At 40.3% G+C, this 21,458-nt stretch overlaps 1 protein-coding gene across 1 annotated transcript in view; it reads left to right on the top strand.

The window, feature by feature from the left end:
• The window catches only part of LOC137272622 (gamma-aminobutyric acid receptor subunit beta-like), a 72,054-nt gene that overhangs the window by 28,846 nt on the left and 21,750 nt on the right, over nt 1-21,458 (top strand). Inside the window, exons 4-5 of the mRNA XM_067805016.1 lie at nt 13,289-13,509; nt 15,029-15,111. Of these exons, the coding sequence (XP_067661117.1) occupies nt 13,289-13,509; nt 15,029-15,111 (304 nt within the window). The remainder of the gene's footprint in view (nt 1-13,288; nt 13,510-15,028; nt 15,112-21,458) is intronic.

Genomic DNA, 21,458 nt, shown 5'->3' with positions numbered 1-21,458 from the left:
CATTCAGTACTGGTAGACACTAACATCATGGCTTGTGCGGAGTGTGTTCTTCGGCCACTCAGTACTGGTAGACTCTAACATCATGGCTTGTGTGGACAGTGTACTTCGTCCACTCAGTACTGGTAGACACTAACGTCATGGCTTTGTGTGGACTGTGTTCTTTGACCACTCAGTACTGGTCGACACTAACATCATGGTTTCTGTGGACAGTGTACAACGTCCACTCAGTACTGGTAGACACTAACATCATGGCTTTGTGTGGACTGTGTTCTTTGACCACTCAGTACTGGTCGACACTAACATCATGGCTTGTGTGGACAGTGTTCTTCGACCATTCAGTACTGGTAGACACTAACATCATGGCTTGTGCGGAGTGTGTTCTTCGGCCACTCAGTACTGGTAGACTCTAACATCATGGCTTGTGTGGACAGTGTACTTCGTCCACTCAATACTGGTCGACACTAACATCATGGCTTTGTGTGGACTGTGTTCTTTGACCACTCAGTACTGGTCGACACTAACATCATGGCTTGTGTGGACAGTGTTCTTCGACCATTCAGTACTGGTCGACACTGACATCATGGTTTGTGTGGACAGTGTACTACGGCCACTCAGTACTGGTCGACACTAACATCATGGCTTGTGTGGACAGTGTTCTTCGACCATTCAGTACTGGTAGACACTAACATCATGGTTTGTGTGGACAGTGTACTTCGGTCACACAGTACTGGTAGACACTAACATCATGGCATGTGTGGACAATGTTTGTTCACCCACGCAGTACTGGTCGACACTAACATCATGGTTTGTGTGGACAGTGTTCTTCAGCCACTCAGTACTGGTAGACACTAACATCATGGCCTGTGCGGAGTGTGTTCTTCGGCCACTCAGTACTGGTAGACTCTAACATCATGGCTTGTGTGGACAGGGTGTGTTCAGCCATTCAGTACTGGTAGACACTAACATCATGGCTTGTGTGGACAGTGTACTTCGTCCACTCAGTACTGGTAGACACTAACATCATGGCTTGTGTGGACAATGTGTGTTCAGCCATTCAGTGCTGCTACGTTAGACGCTATCATCTTGGCTTGTGTGGACAGTGTTCTTCGACCATTCAGTACTGGTCGACACTAACATCATGGCTTTGTGTGGACTGTGTTCTTTGACCACTCAGTACTGGTCGACACTAACATCATGGTTTGTGTGGACAGTGTACTACGTCCACTCAGTACTGGTAGACACTAGCATCATGGTTTGTGTGGACAGTGTACTTCGTCCACTCAGTACTGGTCGACACTAACATCATGGCTTTGTGTGGACTGTGTTCTTTGACCACTCAGTACTGGTCGACACTAACATCATGGCTTGTGTGGACAGTGTTCTTCGACCATTCAGTACTGGTAGACACTAACATCATGGTTTGTGTGGACAGTGTACTACGGCCACTCAGTACTGGTAGACACTAACATCATGGCTTGTGTGGACAGTGTTCTTCGACCATTCAGTACTGGTCGACACTAACATCATGGCTTGTGTGGACACTGTTCTTCGGCCACTCAGTACTGGTCGACACTAACATCATGGCTTGTGTGGACAGTGTTCTTCGACCATTCAGTACTGGTAGACACTAACATCATGGTTTGTGTGGACAGTGTACTTCGGCCACACAGTACTGGTAGACACTAACATCATGGCTTGTGTGGACAATGTGTGTTCAGCCATTCAGTGCTGCTACGTTAGACGCTATCATCTTGGCTTGTGTGGACAGTGTTCTTCGACCATTCAGTACTGGTCGACACTAACATCATGGCTTGTGTGGACAGTGTTCTTCGACCATTCAGTACTGGTAGACACTAACATCATGGTTTGTGTGGACAGTGTACTTCGGTCACACAGTACTGGTAGACACTAACATCATGGCTTGTGTGGACAATGTGTGTTCAGCCATTCAGTGCTGCTACGTTAGACGCTATCATCTTGGCTTGTGTCGACAATGTTTGTTCAGCCTCTCACTGGCAGGATAACATAATAGTTCCACGCGATAGGGTTGCCTTTACACAAAGACCTGTATTTTTTCAACTATCTGGTGATAATGGTTTATTTCAACATCACATGGAGCGAGATAAATCGGAAGTGATGTGTATCACAACTCTCAGTAAAACCATTGAAAGTTCAACATTGATAAACCTTCCTGTGCACTACGGGGATTTGCAAACAGTGCAGAGTCTAATGGTCTCATAACCATGACACGACACAGAATTAATGTGTGTGCAGCGATCTCATATCCGTGGAGATTTCAAAGTAGAATAGGCCAGCAGTACCTTATACTTGATGCAAGAGCCAGCTAAATTGGGGTTTGCGTGGTTTCAATGCATGACCTGGGTAGTTGTGTCGCCATGCCCCGACTGAAGGGGTCGTTTGCTGATCATGCTGTGCACAGGGCTGTGTGTTCCAGACTGGATTGGTTACAGAACTTCGTGATAAGGTACTGATATCTCTGACATGAGACAATATCGTCCACTCCATGGAGCAGCTTTAAACAATCTATTCTGAGCAACCACCCTCTCTCTCTCTCTCTCTCTCTCTCTCTCTCTCTCTCTCTCTCTCTCTCTCTCTCTCTCTCTCTCTCTCTCTCTCTCTCTCTCTCTCTCTCTCTCTCTCTCTCTCTCTCTCTCTCTCTCTCTCTCTCTCTCTCTTGAATGTGTATCTGCTGCTGTGAAACTGCATACTCAACGTACGATCCCCCTGTGTCCGATTTATGTTTTCAATATAGGCGCAAGGCGCATGTCTGTTGCGTGTTTGCTACGAATGTATTCTCCATCTGTGAATCGCGTTCCGCATCCGTAAGCGCCCTATGTGTTGTGGGCGCACAAGGCATCCGTGATGATCACAAAGACCATGTCACTGACCTTTAGAGGCTTCGAGATGTCATGACCTTGCGTTGCAGGATAAAAACCCACCCTTTACAAACAGTACCTTGTATTTGTTCAGATAATAGCAGCAATTACCCAACACTAGTCCTGAAATAAGATCTCAGATGGTAGACAAATATCCACTTTTAGAAAATTCTAATTAGTGTTCCTTTCTTCGGATTTCAATCAGATTGGCTTAATGTTTTGTAGCTCTACAAATTTAGAACAAACTGTTGAGGACATTAAGGACTCAGTGGGAATGTGAACGCAGAATCAGCATTTTCCGCACACATGCAAAGGTTCGTGCTGGAGTGAGAAGTAGGTCTTGAGAGACTGTCACCGAACCCTTGACATCTCATGAAGGGCTATGGCCGGATTTGGAAGAACTCCGTATTTGATTTCGCTAATTCAAGCCCAGGCTGCAGAGCTGAATCTAATATCAAATATCGACAAGGACAATTTACAGAATAGGGCAAGACAATTATATTTGTGAAGCAGTGTTGTAATGCACCAGTTGCTTCCCGTCTAGACTCTTGGGTATTATTGAGAGAAAACATGGCACGCATGAGCGTATCCCAACGAAGATGGCGCTGCATATCTAGTGTTGTCTTGTAAGGCTTTACCGGAAGTCCACCGAAAACGGTCGTCGGTTGTCATGGCAGCCCAGACTTGTTTTACACCCTTGGTTAGGGTTCTGGTATGAATGTGCGTTTCAGGATGAGACAAGGATCTGTGCCACTGGCATAAATTAGGCTAGATCTGATTTAGTTGTTAGGGAGTATTAATTGGCTGGAATCCTGATGATTGCTTAGACTAAGGCTCGTTATTTCTATCTCATTTCCCCAAACCGGTGAACATACACAGTTCAAATACAGTCGCGCGGCTCCCTAAACACTAAAACCCACGACCGATGGTACTGAGTAGTCGAGTGATTTCCTGTGTGACTATGCCTTGTGTCTATAGCTATTCTCTCAGATCGATCTCACGTGTAATATTGGCACATGTGGCAGTACAATACAATGGAAGTTGTCAAAACCGACATCTGTCCAATCCGGCACGTTGTTAACGCTGGCATAAAATTTCAGTCAGAGTTATAGCTTGTACATTTACCATCAGCTCTACAATCCGGCACATTGTCCAAACCGGATATTTCCTCAGTCCCAAATGAGTGCCGGTTTAGACAGCTTTCACTGTACATGTATGAACTCCGTTAGTTTGACATATGGGACAGATAGTGAAGTAGCTTATGATTCAGTCCCCTATGCCGATGAGGGAGTGAGCATAGCCCTACGTCGGTTGTAGCAATATTCCAACAATATCACAATGGGGATACCAGAAATAGACTTCACACATCGTGCCAACGTTGGAAACCGAATCCAGGTATTTGGCTTGACGAGGAAACATTTTAACCACTAGGCTACCCCACCGTCGCTTATGCCGATGGACCATCGGTTTGATAGCCCTTGTCTGTTTCCCTTCACCATGACTTTTTTCCACCATACCGACAGAGCCATAATTCACTCTGAAATGTAAAGGTGATGCGAGAAGCAAGATGTATCGCATCAGTTTGATAGCGATTTTCTTTAAGTACTCATTCTCGTATCATTTTCGTGACACACCGTTTTCCAGCTTTACAGTACATAGTCAGCAAATCGATATATGTTTCTATTTTTTTCCAAGTTTATGTAACAGCATTCACAAACAAGAGCTCATTTGTATTATATCAAATATTAACGCTATGTTAAGTATTATATATGAGCAGGTTATTTGGGAATGGCGATTCGTTGGCCAACAGAACTAAGAGATTAATACCATAGAGAATTCATCCTGTCTGTCCTTGACAAGCAATCGATACCTTATCTAACATAATCCACTTCACGTGTTCTTAGGTTGCACACAGTCCACATTTATCACAAGGATAAGTACAAATTTTCGAGGATGAACACTTTTATTCCGAAAATCACGATGACCCACACACTTGTAGATTATCAACCATCCGTGACTTCATCGGAAGCCTCGAGGGACGAAATGAAACTGACCGATCCATATATGTGTCTTGAGGAAAGGCTTCCTTGGGCTACTAATTACCCGATCCCGTCGGTGGACTACCCAATCGATGGCCCCTTGACCACTGGTCAGCGTTCTTTACACGATATCGAAGACAATCTCAGCCTTAGAATCAGGAGATTTTCCCAAATTATTTTGTTCATCCTAATAAGACGTTGTAAAGTGATGTCGTAAGCGCGGATACACATGTTCTCTAACACCGTGTCTTGAAGGGGAAAAGAGTTGCACAAGCTCCCACAACGCTCATAAATCTGGTCCCCCTTGTTGACAAAAGGAGTTCATTCGGACGTTAGCACATTCCAGTGTTATTGGTAGACCACTAAATCAGCCAGCGAGCGTTTAATCTGATAGGTTTGATGGCAAACCATTCTCGTTTTCACGGGACTCGCATATTCTGAGCAGTGACTGGGAATTGACTCAGATTAGCCAGGAATATCTAAATATGTTTGGGTTGTAAACGTCTTCTGAAAATGTCGCAATATTTCTAATTATTCGTACATTTCGTAACCAGATGTGTTTGAAGATGAGGATACGATTCGCTGTAGTGGTTTGAGAACAGTCTTTATTGGAAAAGTCCGGAATTTTTATGTCATGTTGGCAATTTACCATGGTTACACAAGTGACTGTTTTCAGTTTGGTATATATTACTCCTATCACCCTCAGGCACGCAACACTTCGACACACGTATCATATTAAAAAGATTTCAAGGCAACATGATATACCTATAATCACTGCTCAAAAGTCGGACACGGATTGATGTACCCTCGATGTTTGTTTATGTTCCCAGAGCCCGAAGGTAACGGAAGCATAAACAAACATCGAGGGTACTTACATCAACTCGTGGTCCCCGGGGGACCAGGGAAGGACGTATATATCTTACAGAACACCTGAATGTTAATTTTGAACTGTTTGGCACATGGGTATCGGATCGTATACTGCAAATCATCCTGTGTGAATCCAACGATTCGAATCTTGCATTTTGCTCATTTTTCCGCAGGTACTGTCCTAGTAAAATCGCCTCGGTGTAATTCCCCTTCTTCTCAATATTCACATTTGAACGTTTTTGTCACAATTTTATTTATTGGAAGTCGACGCGAATCTTTTCGTAGCCATCGCTAGATTTTGCAGACCACACAAGAAAGACAAATTTAGAATTATCTTCATTCCCCCCATTTGCATTCGCAAAACATCGGTTATTTCCGTGCAACATGCGTGATTCAATGTTATTCGAGATATGGAAGTACTACCACGAAGTACCAAATGAGTTGCCTCTGACAGCAGGGTACATTGCAATGTACCTCGTTTGTAAGTGAGGTACATTGAAAATAAGAGCGTTTTAGCCAGTCAGGAAACGAATTTATTGTTTGAGGTAAGAAAATCTTATTTCGAACTGCTATGGCTCAAGTTCTGAAGTAGACATTTTGAAATCAGTTACTGAGCATAGTTTTACTCCGCTTTCCGCAACGCTCAAACAAAACATGTTAGGGTCACCATGTATCGTGGGTATCGAAACTTCGGGGCAATGACCCACAGCTTTTCAAGTTTCTCTTTTACATTTTCACATCCTAGAATACCAGTTACACAAAGAATAGTGAGAGCATTAGTTTTACGCCGCACTCAGCAATATTCCAGCTATATGGCCGCGATCTGTAAATAATCGAGTCAGGACCAGACAATCCGGTGATAAACACGACAAGCATCGTTCTGTGCAACTGGGAACCGATGACATGCGTCAATCACGTCAGCGAATCTGACAACGCGATCCCGTTAGTCGCCCTTTATGACAAGCATTGGTTCCTGAAGGCCAGTATTCTAACCCAGACTTTCACGGGTCTGCAAAAGAACAGATTAACTTAGACGTTGTTACGTGAGTGGTACTTCATAGTCAGTTGATGTTAATTCTTTGTTCAAAGAAAAGATTATATTCCACGCACCCACTATTACCATGCGTTAACTGAAGGTCTGCAAACCATTCTGAAAGGATACCACAGTTTACCTATTTGTCCAATCTCACGTGTCCATACGTCTTCTTTCATGGCTGAAATATTATGTATTCTAAAACCCTGTATCACTTTCATCTACAAGTTGTATTTTACAAGTTTCAAATATTGCTTTGACTTTTACGCTTGTTATCATATCTGTATATGTGTGATCTTGTATGAGTTATAATATGATACTTCTCCGAGGGAAGTAATATTTTGCCTGCATTAAGAAAAGAGTAATTTGAAGCAAGTGTATTCGGCTACGCCTTCCCTTTGGAGCACCGAGTGTCATCGGTGATATTTAGTAGTCATCCAAATGAATTCCACTGCTATTTCCTCTTGCACACGAAAGGATAGCCAAAACTAGTTATTACTATGCTGTGGTGTTTCATATTTAGTTAAAGTGCTAATCAGAATTTCATTATTCAGAATTCGGACGAATACTGTCATTTTTAACAATGGGGATATTATGGTAGCCAAGTGAATAAACCATTCGTTCGTTCGTTCGTCACGTCGAAGATCCGGATTCGATACCATGGATACACTATGTTAAAGCAGCAAAACGAACAATCTTTCATGTATGAGCATTTGCAAGCTGATTTACGTCTAAATAAGCGATGTCATGAACAGATGACGAGATATCTAATTAATTTATGCACGTGCCTTTTCACGTGTATAATTGCCGAAAGAGATATAATTTGGAGGCGTTGAAAACCATGACAAACAGCACTGATAAATCTGATATTAAGGATGCAGAGATCAGTGTCTGCAAAACCCTGGAAGGTAACATCGTTATGTTTTTGACGAGTATGAGACATGGATAAATGCCCTCTTCTATCACTGGGGTCCCCGGTCGATGTCAAGACAACGTAATCTATTCCCCGGGCCCGAAAAAGCACGTCTCTCAAAGATTTCTCTCCGACGATGCATCAACGGGAATCCATATAGATATAAAAATTCAAATGAGAATGTAGCCAGCTGCACCTTCTGAAGGCTAGGATGTAAAGAAACCCATCTATTTCCTGTTTCAAAGAAACAGAACTCCCTGATCATGAAAACCGCGGTTCAAGTAGTTTCCATAAGAACGTCATGCCCTCCGAGAGGTCCGTCAGAAGAACTTACTCTAGCAAAACCACAAAAATTGGGGAATCGAGTAATAGGCAGTGTTGGTGACTTAGCATACCTCGTTGTGGATGGTCTAGCTCGTGATAATGTGATCAACTCGCTTCATCGAAAAGCTGATGAATATTCTACAGGAGTCAAATCTATTAGGTACAATTGAGACCATGGCTCGGAGTTAAGCTGCTTTTATGTTCGTGTTTGAATTTCATTTGGCACAGTGGATTGGAACTCTGTAAGGAAGGTTAGCGGTGCCAATGGTGTAAATAATGTCAAGTAGCTGTCTGTGCAAGGATGTTAGGTAGATGTAACATTTGGAATGACGTCGTGCTATATTCCCGCGTCAGTCAGGTTTTTCCAGTACAGAGAGAGCTTGGCGAAGACGTTCCTAGAGCAAATTCCACGTTAGCGTTTGCACTCGTGGGAGCTCTTGTTGTTCATGCTGTTGTAGTTTCTAAATTTGGCAAGGTTCGCTGGTTATAATGCCACTCTGGTTATATGGTGATGTTTTGGGGTTGTTTTTAGAACGGATTACCTCAAAGCAGAATTCCTGGTTATAACGTGACTGGTTGCAACGCCAGTCTGGTTATACTGGGCGTCACTGGGTATAATGCCCAGTGGTTATAATGTCACTGGTTATAGTGATTCTATGGCTGTAATGCCACTGGTTATAGAGATTGTATGGTTGTAATGCCACTGGTTAGAATGTTCAGTGTGGTTGTAATGCCACTGGTTATAATGATTGTATGGTTGTAATGCCACTGGTAATAATGATTGTTGTAATGCCACTGGTAATAATGATTGTATGGTTGTAATGCCACTGGTAATAATGATTGTATGGTTGTAATGCCACTGGTAATAATGATTGTATGGTTGTAATGCCACTGGTAATAATGATTGTATGGTTGTAATGCCACTGGTAATAATGATTGTATGGTTGTAATGCCACTGGTTATAATGCTTGTATGGTTATAATGTCAGTCTGGTTAAATTTCGCTGGCTATACAAACTGCTTATATTGTCAGTGATCACTGATTATACTGTCAGCCTGGTTGTAATACTAGTGTGTTTTAGAATTATTATTTATTAATATAATTATTGTCATTGCTTCTGAACATTGACAACAATTTGGCAAATGTCGGGAGGCTTTGCTTGACGATGCCTACTTCTACTTCTAAATCGACAACTGCAGTGATCCCAGTTGTTTTAACATCTAATCTTTCCACAGAGAAATGTCTGCTATCTTGGCATGACAAAACCATTAGTTTGTTAGTAATAATTTCAGCTTTTTCTTCATGCTCTGTGTGTGTTGTTGCTGCTGTTTTAGCGTTCATGTTGTCGCATATCAACATTATGTCGTTGTCAGCAACGTGTGCCAGGCTGACATGCAAGGCCTGTTTCAAATCACGACAGCATTTGAGCATGAAATACTTCCCTTGAGAAATAACATCCACTGACTAGGAGAAACTAGGAGTCTCAGCTGTGATTCCTTATTGAAACCGCATAAATGCGTGCTGCATTTGTCAAATTCACAATGCTTCGACGGCTATGGATAACCTTTCTTTTATCTTTCATGCCATTCAAACACAATTTCGAACGCATCCTTTTGCAATGTACAATCTATAGAACTTGACATCTATCACAGGAAATATTATGCTATCTTGACAGACCAATTTTTCCATAATCCATGGTCTAAAAGGAGATATCCGTGATGGTTGGTGCTACAGATTGGCTGTTTTGTGCCGCTAGTCGTAGACGAGAACTTTCTGGAAGACTCACACAAGCATCTAGGTCAGGAATAGTGATGACCCAGAAAATATGGAACTCAATGCCAGCGGTGACTTTGGCCCATCAGCCCCACTGATTGGTCAATATAACCACACTGAAGTGAAAGATGGCTTTGCTAACCATGTCAGATGTCATCAACACCCATCCTCGTTCGGGGAATCTCGCATTTGAATTTCCAATTGCTGAAGTATCGTTTGAAGATAAGAGAATGGAATGAATATTCTGTATTGATCATAATGACTTCATGGTACTAGATGAATGTTGGGGGGTGTTATGTTACCATACATTGTCATTCTCGAGCCGTGACTTGAAGACAGAGTGACGACAGAGTTAAAGACTTTGATAAAGGAACTGGTACCTTTTCTAAAACGAAAGCCAAAAAAACCACACACGCATGATATTCAAAAACCCAAATTCACAAATATTGTGTACTTTGACTGTATACTTAAATGCCCCTTAAACATATTGTGTAGGCAGTTCCAATGACGTACCTTGATGACTTGATCACCCATTATGTGATTTTCGCTGTAGTATTGTCATTATCGAGAGTGCAGTATTGCCATGAGGTTCCATAATGTCTCTCCAAAGAATTACTGATTTACTGCCAGATAGAGAGTGAATATAGTTTTTCACCGCCTTTGGCAATAGTCCTGCAATGTCACAGCTGGGGACACCAGAAATTGAATGCACACATTGTACCCATGTTGAGAATCGAGCCCAGGTCCTGGGCATGACGAGTGAATGCTTTAACCACTAGGCTACCCCAAGATGAACAAAACAGTCTGACTTGGCAGGACATGATTCTGTATTCTATTATTTGTATCAGCTTATCACCCAGTCGGTATTTCCAAAGGTGATATAATTTTGACCTGATATTTGTGATTGGCCTTTCAGTTTATGAACCACACGTTATGATCCTGTTAAATTTCTCGAACAATTCATTGGCCTTCATTGTATACTGACGCAAATCGTTGAAGAGTGTTTCAGTTACGTTATGGAATGGTCAGCTCCATTAAGCGTTACAAAATTCCGAATATTTCTTGCAGATTTAAAAGCGTCGGAATCTTAATACAAAATTACTTCAAAATTTGCCACAATTGCTCGAGGTATTCTCGATGAGACGAAGCATCCTCCGGTCCACAGATAACGACCAGATCGAGATTACCATCCAGTGGACCATAGTACATTTCAACGAATTATTCTGTCTCAAGTAATTATCCACGGAAATACGTGTAAAGCACAGAGAGTGCTAATCCTCTGGCACTTTGTATGTACCATTCATCAATACCCAGAAGACGTCATGTTCTCTATTGATACTGTCGAGAACGCATTCAGTGGAATGGTGCAGATAGGTCAAGTATATATAAGAAAGGAAAAGCAAGAGTTATGGATGTCAGCTTTTTTAATGTGAATAACCCTATATATATACTAACCATGATGTCACTGGTCACAGTTAAGAAGTCGTCATATGCTAATGGGTGATAGAGTGAATGAGTGAGAGAGCTTAATTTTACGCCGCACTCAGCAATATTCCAGCTATGTGGTGGCGGTCTGTAAATAATCGAGTCTGGACCAGACAATCCAGTGATCAACAACATGAGCATCGATCTGCGCATTTGGGAACCGATGACATGTGCCAACCAAGTCAGCGAGCCTGACCACCCGATCCCGTTAGTCGCCTCTTACGACAGGCATAGTCGCCTTTTGTGGCAAGCATGGGTTGCTGAAGGCCAATTCTACCCCGGGACCTTTACGGGTCGTTGGATAGAGCTTTCACACAGATCATCTTCAACGGATATGTGAAAAATAAGTAGACTATGTGTGTTACGTGTTTCCCGAGTGAGTCAGTGAGTGAGTAACGACATCAAAGTAGGGAACAGCAGAAATGGGCTTCCCACGTTGTACCATGTGGAGAAGCGAACCCGGGTCAACACCGTGACTAGGCTACATCACAGCACTCTTGGGTAGTAAAATGCTGAAGAGTAATTGGGGTGTTTTATGTGTATGGAAACACCTAGAAACGCTTGCATCAAGACCTTTATCTTTGAATACACACTGCCTTTCAGCTTGCCGAGTCAGCTAGAGTTATTCTTAGGAGTTTGCTTTCGAATCGCGAATAGGACAACATATACTACTCAGTATAGAACAATCAACTAAACTAGTACCCCCAATGTAACATATGTAACTTCGCTACCTGGACTCCATGTAACCAGACGATGAGAAGCTGCTGTAGAAGTAAAAACAGTAACCAGACGATGAGAAGCTGCTGTAGAAGTAAAAACAGTAACCAGACGATGAGAAGCTGCTGTAGAAGTAAAAACAGTAACCAGACGATGAGAAGCTGCTGTAGAAGTAAAAACACATTGATGTCAGAAGCATTTGACGAAGCTGCATAAGAGGGTCTCTATGTTAACGACACTTATGTTTTTTTATCCTGTTCTCTAGCTGTCTTTGTTATATTTAGCATGCTACACGTGAAGATCCGAGTTAGAATACTTGCCTTCAGTAACCCATGCTTGTCGTAAGAGGCCACTAATGGGATCGGGTGGTCAGGCTCGCTGATTTGGTTGACACACTTCATCGCTTCCCAGTTGCGCAGATTTATACTCATGCTGTTGATCACTGGAATGTCTGGTTCAGATTTGATTATTTACAGACCGCTGTTTAAATATTTCTGAGTGAGGTGTAATACTAAACTCACTCACTCACTAAGTATGTATTGCCTCCACTTTATGCTAACATTTCTGCTTGACGACGGTACAAGAATCTGTATCGGAACAACGCACACTAACAATAAAGAAGATGTTATTCATAATATTTGTCTGCATAATGCTTATCCAGTTTTATATCATCGGGGATAAATATTCATATAAATATGGTCGTTTTTCCTTGCCCCACATTGATCAATGCTTCAAGATCATTCATGACATTGCAACAGAATATGTCACGTCAGTCAGTAGACAGAACACCCTTGAACTTTCATTGCCTGATGTGCTCAATGGTGTGTACAGGCATACTTATTCATGCTTGTGAAATAACGCTTCTCATCCATGCCTATGCAAATATGGCTTAATTCCGATTGGTCGATCAAAGCACCGCGTGACTAGATTCTACTAAATCTACGCTCATAACATGTTTATTGAATAGTTGATCTTTACCAATAAAGTTGATGAATGGGTTGTTATATTGCTTTGATATTGTCGTTTCAAGGTTAGAGTTGAACCCAGCTGATGGAAAAACAGGCCAAACAGCTATTATTGTATATGGTTGATGAAGCTGTATCAATGCTATTTGAGAATATTATTAATATTTATGTGTAGATATTATTACTAATGTACTCTGTATGATCATTTTCCATGAATGTCAAATCATTTCAAATTATTGCATATTGAATCATATCTTCCTTTGATCTGTTGACAGGACTATACAATAACCATGTATTTAAACCAATACTGGCGGGATGATCGGCTCCAGTTCTCGGGAGGCAACGAAAGTATGACGCTCACGGGAGAGTTTGCCGAGAGGATATGGGTACCTGACACGTTCCTGGCCAATGACAAAAACTCATATCTTCATGATGTCACGGAAAAAAATAAAATGATTCGTCTCTATGCCAACGGATCAATCGTTTATGGAATGAGGTGAGTTTTTGATCTAGCACTGAAATGTATTCCAGCGGAGACACAATAATTAAAGCTCCATCGTCCAAATTACATTACGCGCAACGAATTAATTTGAATGTATTCTCAATTTTCAAAATTAGAATGAATGCAATCCAAAACGTTACGGATGTCTTGTCAAGCAATTTTGAAAATCGCAAATTAAATTATACGAAACGAAATACCTTTCACGTTTTATTATTCAATGTGTATATGGGTTTATAAGTCAACAGGTTTAGTAAAGACGTTCAGAAGGGCTTAGCGACATGTGGTATCTGCATTTTAAAGTCATTACGCCAATCATCAACTATCTCTCCTATTCTCCAGTTGTCGTTAAGACCGTATATACACAGGCCTAATGCGGCAAGGTTTACCAAAGTACCGTTAAGAGGTCAGAAGGAGCTATCTCTAACTAGGATTCCTTCAGTTTGCAGAAGTTGTCAATGTAATCAATATGAAACCGATTTTCTACCACGAAAAGCTACTATTCCTTTATTCAGTCTCAAATGTTTTCTTTGATGTTAAATCACGTTAAAGTGGATGCTTGAAAAATGCATTGATTTCCCTCTAAAGATCCTGAAAGTTTGCAAAGTCCCTATCTCAATCTGCTAGGATCTAGAAACCACTACTTGTTTAAGGTCACCATAGACCTTTCTAAAGGAAAAGGTTCTTCTGTCACTTCATGTGACCACGCACGATCTTACAGACCTCTCGTATATTACATAGTAGTTAATATTCAACTTTGCGTATGCTTTATTTTTAACGTGCATGAAAATTTCAAAGATGGATAAAACTATGTAGACAAGGAAACAATGTTTGTTCTGCTGGTCATGCAAAGCACGACATCTGAATATACACATCAATGTGACTTAAAAGCATGTTACATGAACGGTCACTCTGACACCTCATATCGAAGTGTCAGAGAAGAGCACTCTGCAACACCCATATCGATGTAACAGAGCAGGCCACATTATGTTAATGACACTCTATAACACTTCATATTGATGTGTCATTGAAGAAAAACTTGCAACAATGGTCACTTTGACACCCCATATCGATGTCATAAAAGTGCATATTACATAAATGGTCACTCTGACACCTCATATCGATATGTCAAAAAGGGCATGTTACACTCGGCGTCAGCTCATACCGATGACAATTGCTGTGTCAATAATTTTAACAAAGATGTAAATGGCGGTTTTAAATTGAATCTTCAGCCAAACAAATTAAACCTTTGTATTCATATTTGACAACAGAGGCTTACAAATTGATATTTTGTTCCGGAAATGTATAATTAAACAATTACTTTTTAAGAAGTCATTCACAGTAACACACCCAACTGTGATTAAACATACAATATCTGTTCCCAACTGACCTGTCTTTCTCAGCGGATACTTTTTCCCCTCTTCATTCTTGTGTTTTATTACGAAAACCAATTCCAAGCTTGTTTCGTGAATTGCATGATGCCTAGGTTGATTCATGTAACTTTAATTGTTTCCAGGTTCACGACAACTCTGGCATGTATGATGGATTTACATAATTATCCCCTCGACCAGCAAAAGTGTTCAGTTGAGATTGAAAGTTGTAAGTACACCATACTGACAGTTGAAATAGATTCGATTTAATCAACGCTCTTGCTGCTGAACCAGTAGCCTGGAAACAGAAAAATATTCATTGCAACATGTCTAACCTAAAGCAGTACGTGTTGGAGAAACCTAACGTTCAAGAAAACAGTTTTTATGCTATTTTCATGGAACTACATTTTCTTTGATCTTTCGTCTTGTTTTTATACGTCTAGGGTTTGCCTCCTACTACAGCTACTTTGAAGCATATTGTGTTTTTAACAGTAGCCACGTTTCTTTGCACATTGTTTTAAACTATCATGTCGAGTATTTGCGTCTGTTATGATTACTCTCAAAGGGTAAAATGGCATAAAGAAATTGACTCTTGCCCAGCCTCCATCGAGGTTAGGATGGACCAAAAAACCCTGCTGAAATAGGTGTCATCTGTGAAGTATCCATTATAAATTAGGTTTAAATAACTTCATTATTCAGCAGTGTGCATCATAACAAAGTCAATGTATATCATGTGTTTCTGGTTATTTGTTAATATCTGAATAACGTTATAATGAGTGAGTGAGTGAGTGAGTTTGGTTTTACGCCTATTCTAGCAATAGTACAGCAATGTCTCGACTGGGGACACCAGACATGGGCTTCACGCATTATACCCATTGACGGAATTGAACCCGGGTCTTCAGCGTGATGAGCGAGCGCTTTAACCACTATGCTACCGCTTCGCTCCGCATGAATTCATGACAGTTACTTGCATTGAATATACGTTATATAATTAAATTATTAAAGTATACGCTCATTATTTCAAAGAATAACCTAAAAGTCACCACACATATACACGTATTTAGGTTCTTTCTGTTTTGATAATTAGGTTATGCATATCTTTTAACCTAGTTCAGCTTGTGACTACAGACACAATCCCTGGATATAACGGCACATTGTGATGGCTCATTATGATCCTGTGGGAAGTATTTATGTTGTATTATTTTCTGGACCTTCACGTGTCCTCGATAGTGTTCGAGATTTCGAATTCAAAATTTTCAATAATCGTCTTCTTAATATTGACAAGTAGGTCCACAGTTGACATCTTGGATCTTGTCTTGCTAAGAGTGATAAGGTGTTTCTTCTGTACGGAAAGAATCTCATTATTGAAGACAGTCAGGTATGCCGAGATAGCTATTACATGCAATAAATAAGCGAAACCCAACGCAAAATAAACATTATTCGCAGATGTAGCCGACGAGCCTACAAAAATACATTCCTGCTTGAAAATACTGCTAATTTGAAAGTGATTCGTAGCTGCATACATTCTCTCGTTTACGTAACGTTCTACAAAAATACATGATGTAGGGGAACATGAAAAATTGCGTGTCAGTTCAAGAAACCCATAAGCTTTGTTTTGCTGTTTAAACATAACATTTCCTTCGTGCTGATCAAAATTGTTTTTGTGTCTTATTAAAGAAACTTTGCCTCAACATATCTGAGCTGATGGTTCGTTTTTAACCTAAATTTTTACGACAATGATTACTTACAACGGGCGGTCTTACAATGGCGGGAAAAAGACGTAAACTGCGATGCTATTAAGTATGACAGTGACAGCGCAATTTCTAGAATGTCATCTCTCAAATAGATAGCACCGTCTGAATGACATCTAAAGATTGGCTTGCCATACGATGTCTGTTTCAAATCGATTGATCCGCAAGATTAGATGTACAATAAAAAGTCAGATCATATGCCAAGCCAGTCTGACAACGATAGTACCCCCTTTACCATGAGTCCATAAAATTCTCTGAAAATGCAAATACAGTATTTCCTGAAAAGCACTAAACATGCCTGCAGGACATTAAGATCAGGTTGGAGTGTCCACGCTGTAATGGAACGCACCATTGTGTAACAAGTCAATCACATTCCGACTGCTGTATGATGTCCTGTTTGTCGTCTTCCGAAGTACTTAGTCCGTGATATGTGCATTGCAATATCATGCTTTTTAGACAAGCTCAATATTGACAGAACGCACAGTGAAAAATCGCAATTTATCATATAAATGAGTCTTTTAACCTTGTGTTTTACAAATATAACGTAATAAAAAATCTAAGACATGTGAATTAGAATAATATCAACACAAATAGATTCTTTATTTCTTTTTATGAACCAGCCAGTCTAACCCACAGAAGCTACGCAATAGGAACATACCTCATTAGTCACTTCGAGCAAATGGCTTCGTCTTAACCGTATTTCGGCTTACGCGACCCCTAGTTATATGCTATCCGGTCTCGTGAAATCATTGTATGGGTATTTATATAGCGCTGTATTCCATCCCATATACAAACATGCTCTAAGCGGTTTGTTTCCCTCCATCACTGTATGTCTAGCTCAAAGGCACATCGCATTTTCAAACTTAACACCCTGGGTACCAGACAGTGATCCTACTTTCTCAAAGCCTTTTTTGTGTGAGGCGTGAAACTCAACTCACTCAACTCAAAGCCTTTCTCGTATAAAATACTATCAGTGTCATGACATGTCACATGTACGGAACCCATCAGACGATACTATCACCAATTATTTCCGGAAACAATACGTATACTACCAGTATCACGACCAATGAGACTTAATATCATATATCAAGGGAATGTAGTGTGTGAATGTTACATCCGTTATTCAATGCATCGTCATTTACTAACTTTAACACCATGAAGATTTAGGTTTTAGAATTGGTCTTCAGCAACCAATGCTTCCAACATGATCGAGTGGTCAGGCACGCTGACCTGGTTGACACGTGTCACCATATCCCATTGACGTCGATCAATGCTCATGATGTCAAAGGGTAGACTGTTCCAGACTCGCTTATTTACAGACCGCCGGCATACAGCAGGAAAATTGCTAAATAATACAGCCTTAAACAGGAGACAAACAAACATGCACAATGTATCTAGACAGTGTTCTTTAGTGTCAATGTGTTTGTTTCTGAAGGACGAGATCGGCAGAAATCACTGCCTCTATGACGTCAGTGCCAAATTTGAAAATGCACAGGCAAGTCTTCTGTCAATACATATCATCTTGGATGAATATGACCGTCTTGCTTGTGTGCCCGATGATAACAGTACTCCATTTCTATAGCGTATTCAGCAAACCCACTGAAGAAGATATGTAATTGATACGGTTTTTTGCTAAAAAAAAAGTTGCCACCGGGGTATATTCTTTGTACAGTCAACAATACAAACAGTCTCTACGAAAGTAGTCTCCCTCGGCGTCTTCTAGATTGACATTATACAACATCAGAAATGAAATGTATACATATAATTCTATAAATCAAATTTATGTGCCCTCTAGATAAGTAATTGCGGGATTTATTCGCAATGGTTCATATTTGTAAGAGACTGATTCGATTTTAAGTCCTATCTGAAAGTGGTTTCGCTTGAGCATTGATTTTCCTTTCCTGGGCACGTGTCTCGTAGTATAGATTTCCGTTTCCAAAAATGATTTTAACATCAAAATTACACACACTCTGCAGTCCGTCGATAAATCAAACAGCCAAAATGTCATATCAGACCGACATTAAATCACATCTTCCTTTAAAAAATAATTTTAATTGCGTTCGATCGTATATATTGATGAAGTGTTAGCCCAATTAGAAGGCATATTCAGAGATCTAAAATTATGCATTGCTTTTTCTAAGTATAACTTTGTTGCTATGGTTAAACATATATAGGCATTTCCGTGAGATGATTCTTAAACTTAGCGTACATTTATTAAGTACAGAATGCCTGATAACCAATTGGTAGTATGTTTTCAATAGTTTCAACCTCATCTGGATGGATATGGAGCATCGGCCATGTTAGGCAAATATTACATAGCAAAACAAGACCATTACTGATCCGAGTAGCGATCTTCAGCATGCCATTTATGTCGTAAAGGTTTATCAGATTATCTGCCTTGGTTATGCCAATAGCGTAGATCGATGCTCATGATATCAATCTTTGGATTGTCTCGAGGACTCGATTACTTGCAGACTGCCTTCATAGAGCTGGAATATTGCTGAGTGTGGCGTTAGTATTTAAACCAAACAACACCATATCTCACTAGTCATATATGTAAATGTTAAGTGAGAAATATATGACATTTTTGCTCGTGGAACTTTTATTCGTAAGATCAAAATTCGTCTGGCGCCGAGACAGGTTATTTATTCTTTGGTCATACATCAGTGTCGCAGACACTACCTAGTCATGTTTTATAGGTGAACGTTTATTTACAATCGTCAAGTGTGTTGACGACCACATACGATGAAATCATACAAATTGTCCATCTTACATTGTTGGGGTGCACACATCCACGCTTTGAACCACCAGTGTAAGCCTCTCTGACCTGAACGTATTTTTTTTCGAACACATTTTTTCCAAGTTAGAATGGCACCCAATAACACAACATTGATAGCAAGTTAAATAGCACAGCCTTATATACAGCCATTCACTCCCAGCTTTAAAATGAATATAAAATCTTTTTCATGTGAGCAAGAAGGCGTTTGTGGCATCGTATTGCAGTAAATTAAGTCATTAAAAAATGTCTTTATTGATCACCTGCTGTGGAAACCTTACCTCATTTTTTGCAACCAATACTGGGATTTAATAACAAATACTCAACGTCTTCAACAAAACATTCAGTGATAGGCAGTTTTATTGATTCCATCTCATCGATTTTCTTCAAGTTCATACGATAACCAGAGACGTTTTGTTTACTTGGTGATGTTTTTGTCACCCTAGTCGTCAAGAATTTTAGTGAAAGCTATCAATAACATTTGGAATTGTTCGGTTTTGCTCTTGAAACACTGAGTATGGGAGGTGTGTAACAAATGGATATGTCTGAACGAGATCCAACCAGGGTGGAGTAGGGCACACTCGGAAAAAGGCGTAGCTTTATAACGAACACAGGCTTGGAAGTTTGAATGTTATTTGAACAATGTTCAGGGTTTGACAAAGATACAAATATTTATTTTAAATCTTCGAAGCGTTTTCCCTTCGGGTTTGAAAACACTGAGGAAGTGATTGATTTCTGGATATCTCCAGGCATGGGTATTCATCGATTGAAAAAACAAAGTCGTAAAAAAATCGCGGAAGGTTTCGTAGACAAAACTGTTCACGTTGAGTCTAAGAGGCAAATATACTCGCCAGCAGCGTTCAGCGTCTGGATCAGCATGGCCACGTTTTCCACAAGTGATTCGTGTATATGCTGTCTAGTATATGGTTCTGATGAAATACTTCATGTGATCGAAGAGACGTGTCGTGATCGTATTGAGACTGTAAGCAATTTGATTAGCCGTGATGCCAAAATGAATATATGTAATCCAAAGAAACACGACACTATGGCTCCTTCCTTCCACCTTTATTCTAGTGTAAACAAGTGAGAGAGTCTGATCATTTTTTATCCGGTCATTCTGAAGTCTCGTCAATAGCCTTACGGTGAATACCTCCACAGCCACAGTATGTTTACATTTCACATCAATCATTTCTTACTCGGACACAAAGGATTCTTTTAAAGACAGTCAACAAGACATTGCCATCAGATTTGTTAGTCGAGCACAAGTTGTTGTAGAGTCGTGTAGTAAATATGCGATTTTAAACTTCCCTCACTGAAGACGACTGTGTCTTCCGTCTGAAGTTGTTAACACCTTTCAAATTGGTCACATTGCTAACAAGTTTCAGATGAAGCACCTTGTCAACATATTGAAAATCGGTAATGGTTTGCTTGATACTACGAATTAGTCTCGGGTTCACGTTTAGATTAATCACCTTGTTAGCATGTTGCAAATTGGTCATGGTTACTAATACATCTAGTATTTACATGATGGTTGTTAACATGCTGAAGATTGCTTATGTTCCATGAATGTGACAACTGAAATTAAGGTGTTTAAATGTTCTTAATTTGTCAACATGTTACATATGAGTCAAGTTGTTAGCAAATTCCATATTGGACAAAGTTGTTAACACGTTTAGATATAAGTGAGAGTTGGTTAGGTTCTAATTTTTTTACAATTGGAATTAAGCTGTTTCAGACTGATCAATTGATTACTGGTTCCAGATTTGTCAAGATGTTAACATGTTTCATATATGTCTAGCTGTTAGCACTTTGTAGTTTCAGTATAGTTGTTAACACGTTAAAAAATGTAAGAGAGATTGTTTACACGTTGAAGGTTTGTCACGTTCTGACAATAACAATTGAGTCGTTTACATGTTCCCGATTTGTGAAGGTGTTTACATGTTCCCGATTTGTGAAGGTGTTTACATGTTCCCGATTTGTGAAGGTGTTTACATGTTCCCGATTTGTGAAGGTGTTAGCATGTTTCTGATTAGTCAAGCTGTTAGCATA

The sequence above is a fragment of the Haliotis asinina genome, chromosome 2, assembly GCF_037392515.1.
Source record: "Haliotis asinina isolate JCU_RB_2024 chromosome 2, JCU_Hal_asi_v2, whole genome shotgun sequence".
Taxonomy (NCBI): Eukaryota; Metazoa; Mollusca; class Gastropoda; order Lepetellida; family Haliotidae; genus Haliotis; species Haliotis asinina.
This window is presented reverse-complemented; position numbering and strand designations above follow the sequence as displayed.